Source organism: Terrapene carolina, unplaced genomic scaffold (genome assembly GCF_002925995.2).
Source record: "Terrapene carolina triunguis isolate 2854851 unplaced genomic scaffold, T_m_triunguis-2.0 Scaffold62, whole genome shotgun sequence".
NCBI lineage: Eukaryota > Metazoa > Chordata > Testudines > Emydidae > Terrapene > Terrapene triunguis.
Genome location: NW_020664413.1, coordinates 29631670 through 29651061, shown reverse-complemented (window position 1 = coordinate 29651061; position 19392 = coordinate 29631670). Strand labels below are relative to the sequence as shown.

Sequence of the window (19392 nt, the reverse complement as noted above, 5' to 3'; positions counted from 1 at the left end):
TTGGAGAACTGCCTATCTGCACCCTCTTCCAGTAATAAATACATGCTGTGCCGTTACTGAGCTCCTGCCTCTGTCATCATCATTCCATGAACTCTGCCTGCTTATGCTCACCCACCAAAAAAGAGACTGAGGTCACACAACACATTTCAACTATTTATAATCAGTAATACCTGGAGCATATTAAGGAAACAAAAGTGTTACTTAGAGGGACAAGACAGAAGCCAATAAAATTTTAAATACAGAACTCTTCCCAAAATGACATATCTACCTTACCTTTAAAAGTTACGTGGAGGCTGGAAAAAATGGCCCTTCAAAATGTGGGCTGAACTAGTGTGGACAGAATGTACCTTTGTTAAAATGCTTATAAATTCTATATATTATGTATAAAGACTACATTAAAATAATATTCAGATTTTAAGGTCAAGCACTCAAAACTTAGAAAGTGTCAGAATTAAGGTTGCCTGTACATATGATCTCACACTATTTCTCCCTCCTCCCTCCAATCCAGCCTCATTCAGTGCACAGGATGGTTGCTGCTCACTGAGCAGCTATTCAATATTTTATTTTACCCTCATTATTCAAGGTGTGACCCTATGCCTCACTTACTGCACGCTATTCAAACCTTGCATTGAATTCAGAATTACTGATTTCCTCCAGTAATCATATCTGACTGCTTAACTGTTAAATTAATTTATCTTCACAACATCCCTGTATAAAGTAGTTTGTTATCCCCATTTTACAGCTGAGGAAATGAGGCTCAGATATTTATGTCTAAAGAGTACGCTAATTTTGAGTGCCCCATTTGAAAAATCTAGGATCCAATTTTTCAGAGAATTAGCATTTTATATATTCACAGCTGAGCTCTGATTGACATCTATTGTGTTTGTGAGGCCAGGATCTTGCAGAAAATAGCTTCATTATCAGCAATTTAAATTTTCTGAATACCATCCATACTGAGTACTGAATAAGACAGTTGGGGGCGGGGGGGAGGAGTTGTGATAATGTAGTTAAAGACTGTATCATAATTAGGCTTGTAGGGATTACGTTTTTATGGGTAAGTGTCAATAAATGTCAATTTCACTGTACCACCATAAATTGACAAAAAATATTTCCATCAATAAAAACTGAAATTTGCAGATAGGCAAAGTTCTGTTCATTCCCTCTGAAGGATCTGGCATTGGCCACTGTCAGAAGACAGGACACTGGGCTGGATGGATGATTGGACTGACCCAGTATGGTTGTTCTTATGTTCCTAAGAAAAGTATTGCTTTAGAACTTTAGAGTTTGATTTAAGGATATTCACTTTGTATTTTTTGACATGTGATGTTCACAATTTCTGTTTTAATGGTTATAAATCTCAACATCTACTGTCACCAAATAATTGTCTGGCCCCCCCACCCCCAGCGTCCTACAGCTGTGAAAATTTAAATCAGTAAAATTGAAAAAAATACTCAAAAACAGATTACAGTAAGGTTTAAAAAATAAAAATTGATTTCTGCCAAACCTAATCATAATACAGATGCACAAAGGAACCAATTTAAGGTTGCACAGACAACCCTAATTCTGGCATTTCCTGATATCTGAGTGCTTAACTTTGCAGCCTAAAAATTCTTTCAATGTGAATATACAGACAGACGTGTGTGTGTGTGTGTATGTATATATATATATATATATATATATATATATATATACACACATACATACATACATACATACATACACACACACACACACATATATATACATACACACATACACACACAAGGGCTGTCAAGCAATTAAAAAAAATTGCAGTTTTAATCACACTGTTGAACAAGATTGGAATACCATTTAAATATTTTTGGGGTTTTCTATATTTTCAAATAGAGAGTCAGGGCTGGGGGCTCTGGGAAGCTGTGGGCTGGGGCAACGGCAGCCCTGGGAGAGCAGGTGGCATGTCAGTCTACTATGGCTCCCTCTGCAGTCTGTGAGCTCTGGGCTGAGGAGTGCAGGGAAGGGGCTAAGCAGGCCCCATTCCCAGCTCAGCCAGGGATTGGCTGAAATGAGCACACTTGAGCCACCTGCACCAGCCACAGCCACCCCAACTCCGCTCCCTGCAGGTGTCCCACACACAGGAGACCCAGACCCTGCCCAGAGGTGGCTTCATTGCCCATAGAACCCTTCCCCCCTCCCTGACATGCTTCATTTGTCATGAAAGAAGCCCTGTCACAAGTTATGCACTTGCTGGGTGACTGTAGAGTGGCAGCTGCTGGCTGGGTAGCACCCAGCTGTGAGGGCAGCGCTGCCACCAGCAGCAGCACAGATGCAAGAGTGGCATGTTATGGTATTGCCACCCTTACTTCTGCACTGCTGCCTTCAGAGCTGAGTGGCAGCTGCTCATCAGGAGCCCAGAGGTACTGCAGCTATAAACCACCAAGCCTAGAGGTGCTGGGACTCAGCCCTGGCAAGCCCCAGAGCAAATTAAGCATTGCCCCACCCCCTGCCCTGTCCCTGTCCATACTTTGCTACAGAAGCCTTCAATGCAGACACAGACACATGGGTCCTATGGGCACTGAGACTCCCCATGATCATAGCAGCCTGGGTGGTGGCCCACATTGCCCACCCCAGTTGTCTAGACACTTTACGTAGGGCAGAGAACCAATCAGGAGCCACGAGCCTGCTGTCTGTCAAACCCTTGAGGCTGAACTTCTTATGGCCTGTTTCCACAGCCAGTCATGGGAAGTGGAGTGCAAGCTGGTTACTGCTGTTGCTGTTTGGCAGCCTGGGGATTAATACAACAATCAAAAGGTAGGTAAGGAATTGTATGAACAGAGATTTTCAGATGCTCCAAGCTTGGTCAAATTTGGGTAGATTTTCACAGGGACACCAGGACAACTTCTCTACCCTTAGCCAAATTTCAAAGTCCTTGATCCAAAACACAGAGGTACTAGAGCTTTCTCAATGAAAGAGTTGTTTTGCTCATGTAATGAAGTTTTTACAACAAATTTCCTCCTAACCTTGTTCTGAAAAAATGGTTGAATAATTTTTGCTGAAATTAAAATATATATTTAATTTAGCCTAAGGCAGACACCCAGGATGGAAGATTTCTGCCTAAATGGTTGAAGTCCAGAAAAGTTATAAGCAACTGACAACCAGATAGTGGAAAGTGTAGGACAACCCTCAGTAGAGTCACTCACTGCCTGGGCCACCTATAATATATGTTCGGGAGGTCAGGTAGTCATTTTTAAATGTCTCAGATTATTTAATACAAAGTTATGTCCTGTCAGTGTCTACACTGAACCATTTTCCTCTAAAACTTCCCAGCATTGATTCTACTGATGTTAGCAACCATGAAAACTGTAGTGTCGAGAAGGAGTTGGCAGCCTTCTGTTTTTTTTAAGCCACCTGGTCATCTGCTCAGAGCAAATCTAGATGACATGGTGGTAAAGACACCAGTGGCCAATCTACACTACCATTGTTGTTACCAGAAGCAGGAAAATACCCCATTGTTGCAATAGTGGGAAATTTTAAGGACAACATCTTGTTGCTAACTTGTGTTGTTGTAGCCATTTTGGTCTCAGGATATTAAACAGACAAGGTGGGTGAGGTAATTTCTTTTATTGGACCAACTTCGGTTGGTGAGAGAGAAGCTTTCAAGCTTACACAGAGCTCTTTTCCAAGTCACCTGCCTAATCTTGAAAGCTTGTCTCACCCACAGAAGTTGTAAACTAGGTGACTGGTGGCATAACTACATTGATTAAAACTATTTTCAAAGACAACTTCTTAATACATCAATTACAACAACATAGTTAGAGCCATGTTCCTGCAGTTCCTCTCCTCATACAACTAATATGAAGAGACTTACAGAAACGTGAAGCAGACCTCTAAGAACATTGGGACATACTGTGGCCCAACACTCCCATGCATGGAAATAAGGAGGTACAAAGTGCTCACTCTCCCGTGCTGGCTACCCATATTATGGGGTGCAATGTTGGGGGTACAGTAAAGAAAAGCAGCCTCTACAGGACTACTACTTCCCCTCCCTTCCAGGTGGGCTGGGAGTGGGAAGAGCTGTGCTGGGGAAGTAATTTGTACCAAGCCTACATCTGGGACAAATTACTTCTTCACTACCCACCCCAGCACCAGATAGGGGCGGGAACTGTGCCTCGGAGTCTGCTCCTGGAGCAGCACAACCCATTATCCTTTACACAGGACTTGTTATCAAGACATGAGTTAGCCCTACAATGCAGGGAACAATCCTTTGCCAGTGGGGGGGTGGGGGGACTAGATAAAAGAAAACCATTTCTTTTCCAACTCAAATTTCTGTGATATGACTGAAGATTTTATGAAAAGATAGAAGATTCTACAAAGTCAGGTGGATGAAGCCATGTAACAAGAAATTAGTATACTTATGAAGTGTTTTATTGCCAGAAATGAAAAAGATACAATACAGTTCAGCCAGCAAACTATTTCCCTATGTTTTTGTCCTTTTGCAAATAGCATTTAATAGCAGATTGTGGTTAGATTAGCTCACTGTCAAGCAGACATGACTATTTTGCTTTATATCTTAACATTTCCGAGGTTGTTGGATAATGTAAATTCTTTTGGACCATATACTCTTCTCCAGGGTTGGTTGTCGCTTTTGATAGGCCATCTGTGCTGCTGCTGCAGGAAATTTGTGGCTCATCTGAAAGATTAAAAGAAAAAAGTCACAACAGAAAAAGACTTTTTGGCTATTTCTCTGCTGAATTTCATCTTGACAAAGATTTTTTTTTATTATTATTAAAGCTTTTATATTCTAGCAGACCAATCTTAAGTGTCTTCCATTGAAATGAACAGTATATATCAGAGACATAGCAGCTCCATGTGTTTGACTAGCAGTCAAGACTCCCACCTGGTTGTCACCAACTACACTGCATACATACAAGTGTCAAAGTTACTTCAGCCTGGTTAACATGTGAATAAATGACACGAGAGAGACAGACAGACACTACTACAAGGGGTGCCAAGCAGAGCCAATCAGCATTCCAGCTGCTGTTAAAGTCACTCTCAATCTTTCCAATTTCCAGTTGTTACAACAGTAGCCCATTGTGATATCTGAGAACCTCTTCCCAATCCCAGAGAAAAACTGCATGTCTGAAGAATCAGGGAGGTCAGAGAGAGTGGAAGGAATGCTAAGTTAGAACAGAGTTAGGAGATGGGGGAAAAGAGGGGAGGAGAATGGAGAGCCATGTGTACTGCTAGTTCTAAAGAAAAAAGTCTGAGCTAATTTAATTGTGATTTTGCTGAGCTTGTCACACACCAGGGATTTGATCCAATGAGTTAATGTTACATACAATATTTATATGCTGAAAATGTATTTAATTGAGGCTTCAGTAAGCACTAGGCAAAACTAAGAACAGAATTGTCTCAGGCTTAGGACTTTAATGACATCATGTTTGTGTAATATAGGCAGAATCTTTAAAAATCATATGCAAGAGGAGTGCAAGTTAAGAAGCAGCTTGTAAAAACAGGTTCTCTCAAATGTGTTAACTCCAAGTGGAGTCCTACAGTGGACCACCATGAAAAGCACTGGATGTTGCTGTGGATTGCAACCAAAACTGACAGGAAAGATGCCCCATTCATAGCAGTCTGACAGAGAACTGCAGTACCATGGGAGTATTTGCAAAGGCAGAGGCCAGGAAACAGCACTGGAATCTCCAAAGTCTCACATTAGTCCTCAACCAGGATGGTGGCATGGGCTATTGGACAGTGCTGGGGCTACTTCTGATGTATGCTGTGTGTGATGCCCAAGTAGATCACCTGTGGCTGTTTTGCTGATACTGTCTTGCCTTCCTGGTGTCTATTTTGCTGTGGTTTTGTTTTAAACTTATCAGGGTTGATGGGCACCTGTCCTTATGTTGTGAACTTCCCTCAGCTGCTTCATAGAGGTGATCTCCTTGCTTGTGAGGGTAGCCCACTTATCTGAGTTAAGTTAATCTTGTGGCTAAGGCACAGGACTAGAATCCAGAAGATCTGGATTTTATTCCCCGCTCTGCCATTGACTTCCAGTGCCAGTCAGTTATTTTTCCCAAGTTTTTAATAAATCTGAAATTAATATGGCCCTTTTAAAAACTTCAAACTATACAGTGTCTTGTTATACCCAATATAACACAAATACATGCAGATCTTTAACAGTCACAGTGGAGTACAGAAGAGAGTTCAAAGTTACATCTTATAAATATCACAGCCTTCACAGAAAAACAAAACATCTCAGCAATTGATTTTTAGAATAATTTTTTAAATAGCTAGTTGAATCCAGGACATAGCCCCACATCCATCAGATTACAGCAGTTAAGGTAAAATCAATTTTATGTTATAACACCATATAAGCATCTCTTTATAAGACTAAACAGGCACGTGTGCCCTATTCTACTACATATACTTACTTTCTCCAGTGCATCAGCTAGTAAGATACCCATATTTTGCATTTTTGTAACGCTAACAATTGAGCTGCAAAGCAAAAGAAATTTTTTCAGGATTTTTGTCTCCACAAATTACTTTTCTTCTCAAGGTTTCTTTTAAGTGAAGATATAAACATAGCCTGTGTTATTCAGCTATAACTTAGCTCTATGATATTGGGGGGGGGGGGGAAGAGAAGATGAGAAATAAGAGTTTAAGACCATCTCCCTACAATTGCCAGATACATAGTTTTCCTCTCAATTTGAACTTGGTAACAGGAAACTAGAAACAAGATAATACTTTTCCATGGTGCCTGATTCCCCCAGAAGGCCTCTTTGATAAGTAATAATTTCTTTGTATGTTACTGGCAATGTTTCATGAAGTCACAAGGTCTACACGGCAATAAAAGACATATGGCACAGCCAGGGCTGGCCCAGGTCAGCTGGCTCAGGCTTGCGGGGCTTGAGCTGCAGGGCTAAAAACTGGAGTGTACATGTTGGAGCTTGGCCTGGAGTCCAGGCTCTGAAACCACTCACCCTCATGGTTTCTCAGAGCCTGGGCTCCAGGTAGAGCCCCCATGTGTAAACTGCAATTTTTAGCCCCACAGCCCAAATTGGAGTCAATTGACGTGGCTTCAGACTTGATGCCATGGGTTTTTTTATTGCAATGTAGATGTACCCCTCAGAATTACAATTTTTACTGCTCTCCCTCCCTGCCACCTGCCCAATCTCAGAATTGGGTTCATTATTTTGGAAAACATTAGTAATGTTTTTAGAACTAAAAAAAAAGTCCACTTTAATTTGAAAATAGGTCTATTGTCAGGCTCAGATGACTTTTACATCAAAACTGATTGTTTGCATTTTTCCAGTGCATAGACATTTTATCAAAATTCAGAAAAAAAATAAAGATTTGGAGGCTGTGAAATCATATGAAGTTAAATGGCAACAATATTTGTGTGAAATTCTCCAACAAAATTATGGATTTCACACAGATTTGATGATACTAAAGTTTATCTATTAGGCCTTGGCTACACTGGTGCTGTACAGCGCTGCAACTTGCTGTGCTCGGGGGTGTGAAAATGCCCCCCCCCCCCGAGCGCAGTGCTGTAAAGCGCCAGTGTGATCAGAGCCTGCAGCACTGCACGCTCACTTGCAGCGCTGCAAGCTACTCCCCTCAGAAAGGTGGAGTACATACAGCGCTGCGAGAGCTCTCTCGCGGCGCAACTACACTCGTGCTTCACAGCGCTGCCGTGGCAGCGCTGTGAATTCCCAAGTGTAGCCAAGGCCTCAGAAAGTGCACGTATTTGAAGCATTTTCACTTGAGTCTACAGTGTTCCCATTTGCAGAGACATCAATCAGAGGGAAGACTAGGACTGATTATTTGTCTGTTGCTACCTATATTGAACTAGCCACGTTAAAAGACAATTCTCACCTGAACAGGAAGATGTAACTACACCTAGGTTTATTCTCTAGATGCAGCAATAACAAATGAACTTCAATGGTGAATTTAAAATACTTCAACAAATAGACATACCAACCAAGAACCAGTCCCTAGCACCCTAAGGGCATGGCTACACTTGTGAGTTAGAGCGCATTAAAGCAGCCCTGTGTGCTCCAACTCATGATGCGTCCACACTGGCAAGGCATGTAGAGTGCTCTGACTCCACAGCTAGAATGCTCCTGGTAATCTACCTCAGCGAGTGGAATAATGTTTGATGTGCCCCCGCTGGAGCGCCACGGCGCCAGTGTGGATGCCCTGGTCTGTTAATGTGCTCTGATCAGCCTCCAGAAGTGTCCCACAATGCCTGTTCTAGCCACTCTGGTCATCACTTTGAACTCTACTGCCCTGCCCTCAGGTGACCAACCGTCAGACCCGCCCTTTAAATTCTCTGGGAATTTTGAAAATCCCCTTCCTGTTTGCTCAGCCAGACGTCGAGTGCTCTCAGCAAATCTTTCCCGGTGACTATGCCTCCACATGCCAGGTGATCCCCAGTATGGAGCAATGGCAAGGTGCTGGACCTCAGTGTTTGGGGGGAGGAAGCTGTCCAGTCCCAGCTGCGCTCCAGCCATAGGAATTACGATACCCTCGGGCAGATATCAAGGGACATAATGGAAAGAGGCCATGACCGGCACGCACTGCAGTGCAGGGTTAAAGTGAAGGAGCTGTGGAATGCCTACTGCAAAGCCTGTGAGGCAAACTGCCACTCTGGTGCTGCCCCTGTGACCTGCAGTTTCTACAAAGAGCTGGACGCGATGCTTGGGGGTGACCCCACCTCCACTCAGAGTATCACCATGGACACTTCAGAGCCCAGTTCAACAAGGCAGCAGGAGGAGAAGGAAAGCAGGAGCGAGGGTGCTGAGGAGGACGACAACACCCCGGGATCCCTAGATGCATGCAGCCAGAAGGAAGGTAGCCAGTTGCAGCAGCCAGTGCTTGGGGAAGGACAAACACCAGAGGAGGTGCCCAGTAAGTGGCTTTTATTTTGGGAAGGATGTTATTCGGTGCAGGCTCTTGGGTCAAGGAGGATTAGGGTTGCATGCATGCCCAGATGCGGAATAGGGCATTGATGTGCTCTCATCACAGTAATCTGTCAGTGATCTCTTCAAAGGTCTCATCCAGAACTTGGGCAATGTGCTTGCGCAGGTTTCTTGGGAGAGCTACTGTGGTCCCCGTCCCAATCAGGCTAACATGGCTGCGCCACTGTGCCGTGAGGGGTGGGGGGGACCATTGCTGCACCCAGGCAAGCCTTATATGGGCCAGGGTGGAAGCCACATTGTAGTGGAAGACCCTCCCTTGCTTCCCAGGTCACCCTCCGCAGCAAGGTATCTTCCAGGACGAACTCCTGTGAAAGATGTGGGGACAGTGTTCAGTATAGGGGCCCCCTGCAGCTGTTGGCTCTCCCCAAGGCACAGAAACCCAGAGGACAGTATGGCCATGAAACAATCAGTCCCCCCTTGACCCTGTGCTTACTCACCATTTTAGGGCTCCCGTGGCTTATGTCCGCTCACTTAGGATGGGCAAATTATGCTATTGTGTAGACTGTGCTTTCCCCTAAGTATGGGGGAATCATTGCTCTGTTTGGTGTGAACAATGCTGCCTCTGTTAAGTGTTGCATTTACAAATGCCACCTGGAGATCTCAGCCGTCCGTGTTATCACCGGCCGAAAGACTCCAAAGAATTAGGAAGAGGCCACGTAGAAGCAAAGATGACATGCTGCATGAAATTATGCAGTAGACCCTTAATGAGAATCTAAAAGTGCAGGAGTGAAGGGAGAGTGAAAGGTGGATCTGCCAGCAGAATGAGGAGCGCTGGCACCAAAGCATAGAGCTCCAGCAGCAAAGCACAGATCAGCTGATAAGCATCATAGAGTGCGAAGCGGACTCGATCCAGGCACTCGTAGCCATGCAGGCGGAGCACTACCATGCCCTCCCCTGCCCCTCCGCAGCACTTGTCACAAAACTTTCCCTTGTGCCCCATGTCACCTCCAACCCACTTTCCCCAAAATCTGGGTTCTTACCACCACCAGCTGCCTCCAACACCTGTAGCTTCACCACCCAGTCCTGAAAACTATGACCCTTACCCACTGCACTCAACCTCCATCAACATGCAGTATAGCCATCCTGAAGCACAACACTCATTGCACAGCACTCCAGACAGGAAGGCTGAGTAGGATAACAGGACATATGCAAATCTGTGATTGTACCATTCCCCCCCCCCACCCTCTTGCCCTGTTTCCCAAGCAGTTGTGTTTCTTTTCAATAAATTGATTTTTTGGCTTTGAAAGCCAACATTCTTTATTATTGCATTAAGTAAAAGATACTTTATCCCAGGAAAGCAACAGGTACTGCAAGTCAGCGTAGCAAACACAGATTCCTATTAACATTGGAACCACTGCACTTCACTCCTGTGCAGGGCACCAAACATTACTGGTGGCTTTCAGCCTCAAATTGCTCCCTCAAGGCATCCCTAATCCTTGCAGCCCCATGCTGGGCCCCTCTAATAGCCCTGCTCTCTGGCTGTTCAAATTCAGCCTCCAGGTGTTGAACCTCTGAGTTCCATGCCTGAGTGAATCTTTCACCCTTCCCTTCACAAATGTTATACAAGTGGATATAACTGCAGGGATGCTCTCATCGGTCAGGTGCAGCTTCCCATACAGAGAGCGCCAGCGGCCCTTTAAACAGCCAAAAGGGCACTCCACAGTCATTCTGCACCAACTCAGCCTGTTGAACCGCTCCTTGCTGCTGGCAAGGCTCCGCATGTAGGGTTTCCATGAGCCACGACATTAAAGGGTAAGCAGGGTCTCCAAGGATCACAATTGGCATTTCGACTTCCCCTACTGTGATCTTCTGGTCTGGGAAAAGAGTCCCGGCTTGCAGCTTCCTGAACAGGCCAGTGTTCCAAAAGATGCATGCATCATGCACCTTTCTGGGTCAGCCTGCGTTAACATCAATGAAACGCCCACGGAGATCCACAAACACCTGGAGAACCATAGAGAAAATACCCCTTCTGATTAATGTACTCAGAGGCTAGGTGGGCTGGTGCCAGAATTGGAATATGCTTCCCATCTATCACCCCTCCACAGTTAGGGAAACCCATTTGTGCTAAGCCAGCCACAATGTCATGCACGTTACCCAGAGTCATGGTTCTTCTGAGCAGGATGCGATTATGGCCCTGCAAACTCAATTCCAATGGTCGACCTTCCCACTCCAAACTGGTTAGCGACTGATCGGTAGCTGTCTGGAGTTGCCAGCTTCCAGATTGCAATAGCCATCCGCTTCTCCACCATCAGGGCAGTTCTCAATCTCGTGTCCTTGCGCCGCAGGGTGGGGGTGAGCTCAACACAGTCCCATGAAAGTGGTTTTTCTCATCTGAAAGTTCTGCAGCCACTGCTCGTCATCCCAGACTTGCATGATGATGTGATCCACCACTCAGTGCTTGTTTCCTGAGCCCAAAAACAGCGTTCCATAGTAGTGAGCATGTCCGTGAATGCCACAAGCAATCTCGTGTCGTATGTGCTACTTGAGTTGATATCATCGTCGGAGTCCTCACTGTCAGTTTGGATCTTAAGGAGTAACTCGACTGCCAAATGTGACATGCTGGTGAGACTCATCAGCATATTTCTCAGCAGTTGGGGCTCCATTCCCGCAGACCGAAAGGGAAGAGAGCGCGCAGTACAAAAAACGTTGAAAGATGGTGCCAAATGTGGACAGAAGCACAGGGAATGCTGGGATGTGAACCAATGCATCACAGGGTGTTGGGACAGGACCCAGAATGCTTCACACCCCTTGCCCCCTTCCCACAAGCCATAGCGCCAGAATGGGAAAAAGTGCCCTGTGGGATAGCTGCCCATAATGCACCGCTCCCAATCCCGCTGCAAGTGCCGCAAATGTGGCCACACCAGTGTGCTTACAGCTGTCAGTGTTGACAGACTGCAGTGCTTTCCTTACTGCGCTCTCCAAAGGCTGGTTTAACTCAAAGCGTTCTACATCTGCAAGTGTAGCCATGCCCTCAGTGACTGCAAATTCCAAGGAGACTAATCACAGTAGAAAGTTGCACTAGTAGGCCCCTAAATTATCTGCCATTAAACTTTTTAACTGACCTACTAAAGATATTTAAAGTATTCATTCTCTGGATAGATTTCAAGTGGTGAGATTTAGGGAAATTGCATGAATGCATTTCTCATGAAAGGGGTCTGACAGTTGAAACCCTCTTTTAACAGGACATGTATATCACAGATGCTGTGGCCCTACAACTGTGCCAGACCCTGACCTAGAGAGGCCACCTCTAGCATGAATAGTCCCATCTCCAAGCCTCCTCAAACCTCAGTCTCTTGGCTAAGACTGCCAACCAGAGTGCCCACTATGATGAGACACCTGTTATGAGTCTAGTAGGAGCTAGACTCAGGACATCAACTCATTTCATATAGGCCACTTTACAGGTGTCAGATGGAAGTGATTTATATTACCACCAACCTGAGCCACATTTGAATCGGTGATCTAGAGAGTAAAGACTTCAAGACATTATCAGCCCTCCAAGCCACACTATCCTGTTTCCCTAAATCACTGGATTATTCTCTGTGAATGAGGGACAGTCTTTGCTCCATTTATCATGACACTTAAGTTTCCTGAACAAGTTAACATGCATGCATTATGAAACAGTCAGCTACTTTAAAAAATTATTTCATTGTTAAAAAAGAGACCTCATTTGTAGCTTTTACATAATTACATCTTGAAAATAAAGTTCACCTACCCCTGCGTAAAATATACTCCAGTAATCATTTATTTCTTTCCAGTTTCTAATGGATTTTATAATTAGCTCTTTGTTTACTAGTTTTTTGTGCCAGAATCAATGCTGTCACCTCAGTCTAGTTCCAGGAATAGTGTTTTAGTTCAATGTCTTCAGAGCCAGCAAGGGAAGTGCAGTGCTGATTTCTGTGGGTCTGCCAAAACAATTAGTGGCAATTTGTTTCTCAGCTTTGAGGGGAAAAAAATAAATCTAATTTAGAGGATTTCCAGCAAGTTATAGCATTTTAAAAGATCAGATTTAGTGCCAAAACTTGGGTTTAATTGCCAGGTCAGCCACAGACTTCCTATGTGACCTTGGACAAGTCATTCTGGGCTTGTCTACATGGAGACTTAGGGCATGTCTACACTGCAGCTAGAAGGTGAGATTCCCAGTACGGGTGGGCACACTCACACTAGCTCAGTCTGAGCTAGCAAGCTAAAAATAGCAGTGTGGATGTTGCTGCACTGGCAGCAGTCTGGCCTAGCTATCCAGGGGGTTGTGGGGGCTTGGGCTTGGGTAACTAGCACCACCAGTTCCAGCTGTGGTAGATTCTTCCTGTGCTGTCACAGTGGAGGACATTTGTAAGACTGCCTTCCAAGAACTCCCCACTAAGCTAGGGCTTACAAGGTATGCTAGGAACAGGACGAGGGATGGAAGAGACATTCTGGGGACAGGGCTATAGGGTGACCAGATGTCCTGATTTTATAGGGACAGTCCTGATTTTGGGGTCTTTTTCTTATATAGGCTCCTATTCCCCCCCCACTCCCATCCTGATTTTTCACATTTGCTGTCTGGTCACCCTACAGGGCTACAACACAGCTCTGTGGCCCATATGGCAGCCTCAGGAAGCTGTTGTAACATAGATAGGCCCCTAGGGCTGTCTAAGGTATAGTGGGGGCCACTCCAGCCCCTGGAACAGTTCAGGGTCAGGAGGGTGCTTAAAGCCACCTTAGCCCCATTTCCCAGCAATGCACCCATTGTTTCAGGAAAAGTAAGACCAGATCAGATTTTCTAATATTAAAAAACACTGAAAAAAAAAATAGATTTATAGAGTTATAGATTCTAAAGCCAGAAGGGACCACAAGCCACTAAATTTATCCCAGTTATGCTTGTATTGAGTTCAATAACTTGTGTTTGACTAAAGCTTAATTTGTCTTTTGGGTAAACCATGATTTCCAGAAAAGCATCTAGTTAATCTGAAGACATCAAGAGATGAGAGAAATGGTGGATTCTCTAATAGTTCATTCCAGTGACCAAACTCCCGGTTAAAAACAATTGTGCTTAATTTCTAATGTGAATTTGTCTGGCTTCAACTTCCAGAAATTGGCTCTTGTTATGCTTTTCTTCTCTAGCAGAAAAAGCTATTTAGTACCTGAAATTTTCTCCCTGTGAAGGTACTTATGCATCCTAATCAACTCACTTCTTTCTTCTTTTTGTTAAGCTAAAGAGATTGAGGTCTTTATATCTCTCTCTCTCATTTGAAGGCAGGCATTTTCTCCAGCCCCCTAATCATTTAAAATAAACAAAAAACTTTTTAAAAGGAGAATATAAAGAAGCAAAAAAGGGTACAAGCCAATTATTTTTCTTTTCAGATTACCTTCAAATCTGCCTTTCGTTTGTATACTGCAGAGTTTAGTGATTACTAATTGCACTGTTCAAAACCGCAAAGCTTTATTCTTTTTGGAAACCTGATGCAACTTGCTGTTAATTTTACCCTTAAACATCAAGGCATAACTGCAGATGAAATACCTTGTCTTCTCTTTTCCAGGGTTCTTGGAATTTTTCTCAACAGCTCCATTTTCTTGCTTTTTGGAAACTCTCCTACCTCCAGATTTGACTGTTAGAAGACAACAATTTATACTGTGTGAATAGCTTAAACAGCTACAGAACTGTTCATCACAAGGTTGATTTATTTTGTTTTTTAAAAAAAGACTGCACAACATATACTCAGGAAAACTGGTAACATGAGGAAAATTCATAATAAGATAGAGATTAAGTCTCAAGAGAATTATTTTGAACTCTGTTATGGTTCTTCTGCAGTGTGGGTGGAAGCTGAAAACCAAAATGAGCCCCAGAGAACCACCCAAGACTATCTTTAAACTTTTGGACTACAACATGATCAGAGTAAGTTCAAGCTATTGCAATCTAAAAACCGTATCCTTAGGAATAGAAACTATACTGGTTCTAAAATTTGGCTGCCCTCATGCAGTCCTTCCCAGAGATCTTAGATGTAATTGTTTAGAGGTGTTTTTTTTTTTTTTTTTTTAAATAAAAGTCGAGTCTTTCTACATCAGTTTTCAACACAGCATACAAGTAATAGCAAGAAGATTGTTTACATGATTTACTCAAGATACCCCAGAATAAAATTGTATGCATAATACAAGTTATAATGCAGATAGGAATCAACTGCATATTTATCATGCCCTAGTGTTCTTTCAAGATTAATTATAATTTATTAAAATGCCTGCCAATCACAAAACCAATTAGTACTAATTAAGCTACAGATGACCTAACAATGACAATTTAAGTGTTGAGCAATGTCAGATAAATCCAACTTTTTAAAGGAGCATGTAAAGATATTTCAGATAACTTGTCAAAGCAAATACCTTCTTCCTGTGCACAAGAATATTTGTAAATTTTATAACTGTCAAAGTAAATCAGAACAAGCTGAACAGATTTTTGGTTAATTTAATCTAGTTGTTTCATTATGACAAGGTTCCTATTCTGCATTTAAAACAGCCAAGACAAGAGTTTCCATCAGATCTATAGTTTTTTGGGGATGGCACAAGCAGGAAAGGAAAATTGTTTTTAAAAGTACTTCAAACAGGTTGCAGAATTCCATCAAATAAGTAGTATTATATTCATCAAGACCAGCTCTAAGTGTATTTAGATGTTTACTGCAGAAATAAATGTCTGATGAACGTGACACAAAATGCATCCATTTTCCACTAAAGTTGCATATTTAGGGGGCTATATACATTTCCCCTCCAGACTAGCACCAAGAATCATCCTTGTGCTCATCACTGGTCCACCTGGCCTTAATAGGATTAAATGTTACGATAACAAATGTATACAACATAAATAGTAAAAACATAGGTAGTTATTTTACAGCATGGAGGGAAAATTATTGATTTAATATTGTAACTTCAACAATAGTTTGTTTTTATTGTAAATGTGCTTCGGATGGTTACCAGACATGTTATAAATGGAGGAGTTGTTTCAAAGCCACAAAGGGCAAATGGATACCCACTTTCCACCAAAATTCTTTTGGGCACCTAACTCCTCTTTGTGGCTTTGAAAATCTCCTCTAATAAGAAATCAATTATCAACAAGCTACTAATAAAAAGAATCCAAAGTTTAAGGGCCTGATTCTGTAAGGTATAGAGTTCCCTCAATTCCCATTAAAATTAATTGGAGTTGAGAGCGCTCAGAATTCTGCTGTGTCAGGTATGTGGTTGCTGATCATTTGCTTTATTTTTTGTAAGTTTCTTAACAGCTATTTTGTTTTTGTGAAAACTTAGCTTTACCTACTGAAAATGCAGCTTGAGGTCTTTTGCGCTGTCTATAGAGTTGCAGGAACAACAGCTATAGTTATAATTGAGGAGGCATTTGGAACTTTTTTTTAAGCTGAAGTTGCTTATGCTCATTCTTACCCAAAAGGTGAACTTTGTGGGGAGAGATCTGAGGGTCTCGCAACTTTGGCAGTTTTGGGGAGAGAAGAGATTTTGGCATAAAGAGTTTTCAGATAATTTTCGTCCTCTACTAACTGATAATATAGATTATAGTTAAAATTCAACTTGCTCCAGTCTTAGTCCTCAGTGAGAGCAGACATTTTGGATTCATCTGATGTTTAGTTTAGACTAGATCAGGACTTTAACTGGAACCCTAGGACCAAAATGCCCTGAATTTTTGTACCTGAATTTCCAAATCATGGATTAGATTTCAAGATTAGGGCCTTTCTATAGTGAGCTGAACCCTTAATTAGAAGGTGACATTTAGTGCCTTTTAATAATGGGCCTTACCCCTGTTCAGAACACACCCAAATTACTGGAGGTGCCCAAAATCAGATCTGAACCTAGATCCAAATTATGTGGCTTGCGCCCATCCCTAGAAATATACAATAAGCATTTGTAAATATTTTGACAGTAGGATATAAAACTTCAATGAAAATTATGTGAGTGAGAGGTAAGGCTCCAGATACATATATGCAGAAGCATGTACATAACGTACAAAGCTGCCCACTGCATGAAAGAAGAGGCTAAAGGAATACGGGGGGGGGGACCCCAAGGCACCAGGGCATTTAAAAAAAAAATCTGCTGGTGTACAATTATTTTGTAAGTTGCAAGGCTAAAAATAGATATGCCATTCAGAATGAATATGCTTTTAAAGACAAATTATTTTGCATTTTAATAATGAAGTTTAGTAAATTATTAGTGTCTAATATGCATTAACTGACTAATCTTAGTGGATTTAGAAAAGAAGCTCTTGAACATAACTTTATATTTCACCAAGAACTGCAGAATTTTTAGTATGTGGAATTAGTGCACATGGGGGCAGCTATAGAGTAGTAATCAGAACGAACTTTTCCGAAGTACAGTAGGTACTCACACAATTAGCTAGTGTACATAGGGATTAGTTAATGTTTGTACAACTCTGAATATTTAAAGCACCAAATAAATGCCAACTATTATTATGACAAATCATAACTGCTTGAAAGGAGCAGTTTAGTACCACATTAATGATCTTCAGGTTATGTGAACAAAAGCACCATTTAACATAACATCTCAGAGTACTTATTTGTTTCCTGTTATATGCTGACAAAGAAGACTTAAATTCAGTTATTTAAATGCATCAATCACATTTTTTGTTATTCCTTTATAGCACATTCCTGAGTAAGATTATCACCCTTCTCCTCCTCTCAGAGTTGCCACAATCCAGTGTTTGAGAGTTTCAATTCAGGACTATGGAACTGATTATGAAGTCCCAAACAGTCGCATGTGATTTCACCTGATAAACAGGAGGAGATAGATGAGAAAAGAAACTGCTTTCATTTACAGACAACCGTTACTCAAAATTTATACAGCAGCTATAAAAGTACAATACCCTTCAAACAAGGAATGGAATGGATTGCCTGTCACAGAAAGTTTGCAATCCAATGCCTCAATCCTGAAATCTGAATGTCACAGATGGATTCTTATCCCCACGATGTGCTCCACTGAAATCACTGAGGTGCTGCATAGGTACAGGTATCCACTTGTGCAGACTAGACTGCAGGATCCAGGCCTAAAATGCAATAATGACAGTAGAAGAGGCTACTACAGCTAGAGAGGGGTGTTGATAAAATGGTAAGGGCCCAATTCTCTAGATGTAGGTCAGGCACATGCCCATGGACTTTAGTGACAGCTTTGGCTGTGTAAAATCTGGGTTATAATTTTGTAAAGTAATCCAGAAAGTGGCTGTAATTCCTTAAAGGGACATTGTCAAATTTGGACATTTGAAGACATGGTACACCTTTCAACCTCTCCACACACTCCCTTCATCAGTGTGATTTGTTTTTCACCTTTTTTATTTTTTAAAGCTTAGTTATTCTCTAAAGGAAAATGCAAACCAGCAGACCAGGACTCAAAAGGGATGAAAGCTCTTGTTAACACAGAGTCAGGGACTCAGGATTGAGTCTATTCCCAGCTCTGATTGATACCTGGTATGCAATCTTGACACTCAAGTTTTTAAAACAACTGCTAGTTTTGGATGCCCACACCACAACCTGCTTTCCAAAACAGGGACCCAAAATAACCCAATAACTTCCAAAAATATCTGCTGAACTCCCTGGTCAAAACTGGCAAAATACTTCCATCCTCTCAGCTCACAGGAGCAAGTCCACTCCGACTTGTAATGCACTTTGGGATTCTCAAATAGAAAACTGTAGACGTCGAATCTAGTTGTGAACATCATCAGGAGAAACCCCAGGATAGCAGCAAACTCGCGTGAACACATGGTGCGGAGGAAGTGGGAGCGTGGGGTCTTTCCAGGAGCGAGTGGGGATCACGAGAGTTTCAGCAATGACTGATACCTTGTCAGATGCTCACATTGGCTGGATTTCACCCCCCTCCCTCTGGGGAGCTGCGGCAGCAGTGCTGGTCATGGGGCCAGATTCTGCTGCCGAGGGGCTCCTAAGGGCAGGGAGAATTGCTCAATCAGGCAGAGTTTGAACGTCAGGTCTGGGCAAAGGCCAAAAGAAGGGAGGGGTGCTGGAGTCTCACCCCTCGCTGCATCCCCGACCCGGAGAGATTCTTACAGGAGACTACGGGAACACATTACACAATTACAGTCAGACAGGTAGAGTGTGTGTTTGTGTGTATGTGAGAGAGAACCCCCCCCCCCGGGGCATATTACGCAATCAGGCGCGTACGTTTGTGTGTCCCCGTCCCCTCTAACCCAACCACAACCGCGCGGAGCAGCCACCAGAGGAAACCAAGCAGCTTCCCTGCTAAGCAGGGGCGCCTACCTGCCGGAGGGCGCCCGCCTTTCAGGGTGGACGGCGGAGCTGACGCTTCCTTCGCCATGGCAGGGGTGGGTAAGTGTGGACAGGCAGCAGCCAGTCACGAGCCTGCAGAGGCGAGTCCCAGCTAGGAGCAGGCGCACGGCGCTCCCTTTTATGGAGGTGGGGCCGGGGGCGGGGCAGGGCAG

General features: G+C 43.1%; 1 protein-coding gene across 1 annotated transcript; it reads right to left on the bottom strand.

The window, feature by feature from the left end:
- Window positions 1–4379: 4379 nt before the first annotated feature.
- On the bottom strand, window positions 4380–19340 carry DAPL1 (death associated protein like 1). The gene is made up of 4 exons (XM_024219131.1): window positions 19211–19340; window positions 14455–14542; window positions 6408–6471; window positions 4380–4666 (listed from the first exon to the last, which is right to left on the bottom strand). Exons 1-4 carry the CDS (start codon window positions 19266–19268, stop codon window positions 4547–4549), a joined length of 330 nt encoding a protein of 109 aa, XP_024074899.1. The 5' UTR covers window positions 19269–19340; the 3' UTR covers window positions 4380–4546.
- Between the last annotated feature and the right edge of the window lie 52 nt (window positions 19341–19392).

Coding starts and splice junctions, on each gene's coding strand:
- DAPL1 (XM_024219131.1), bottom strand. CDS start 19,268: ATGGCGAAGGAAGCGTCAGCTCCGCCGTCCACCCTGAAAGGCGGGCGC. Junction 14,543..19,210: donor AGGCGGGCGCCCTCCGGCAG/GTAGGCGCCCCT, acceptor GTCTTCTAACAG/TCAAATCTGGAGGTAGGAGA. Junction 6,472..14,454: donor CCTGGAAAAGAGAAGACAAG/GTATTTCATCTG, acceptor TTTGCTTTGCAG/CTCAATTGTTAGCGTTACAA.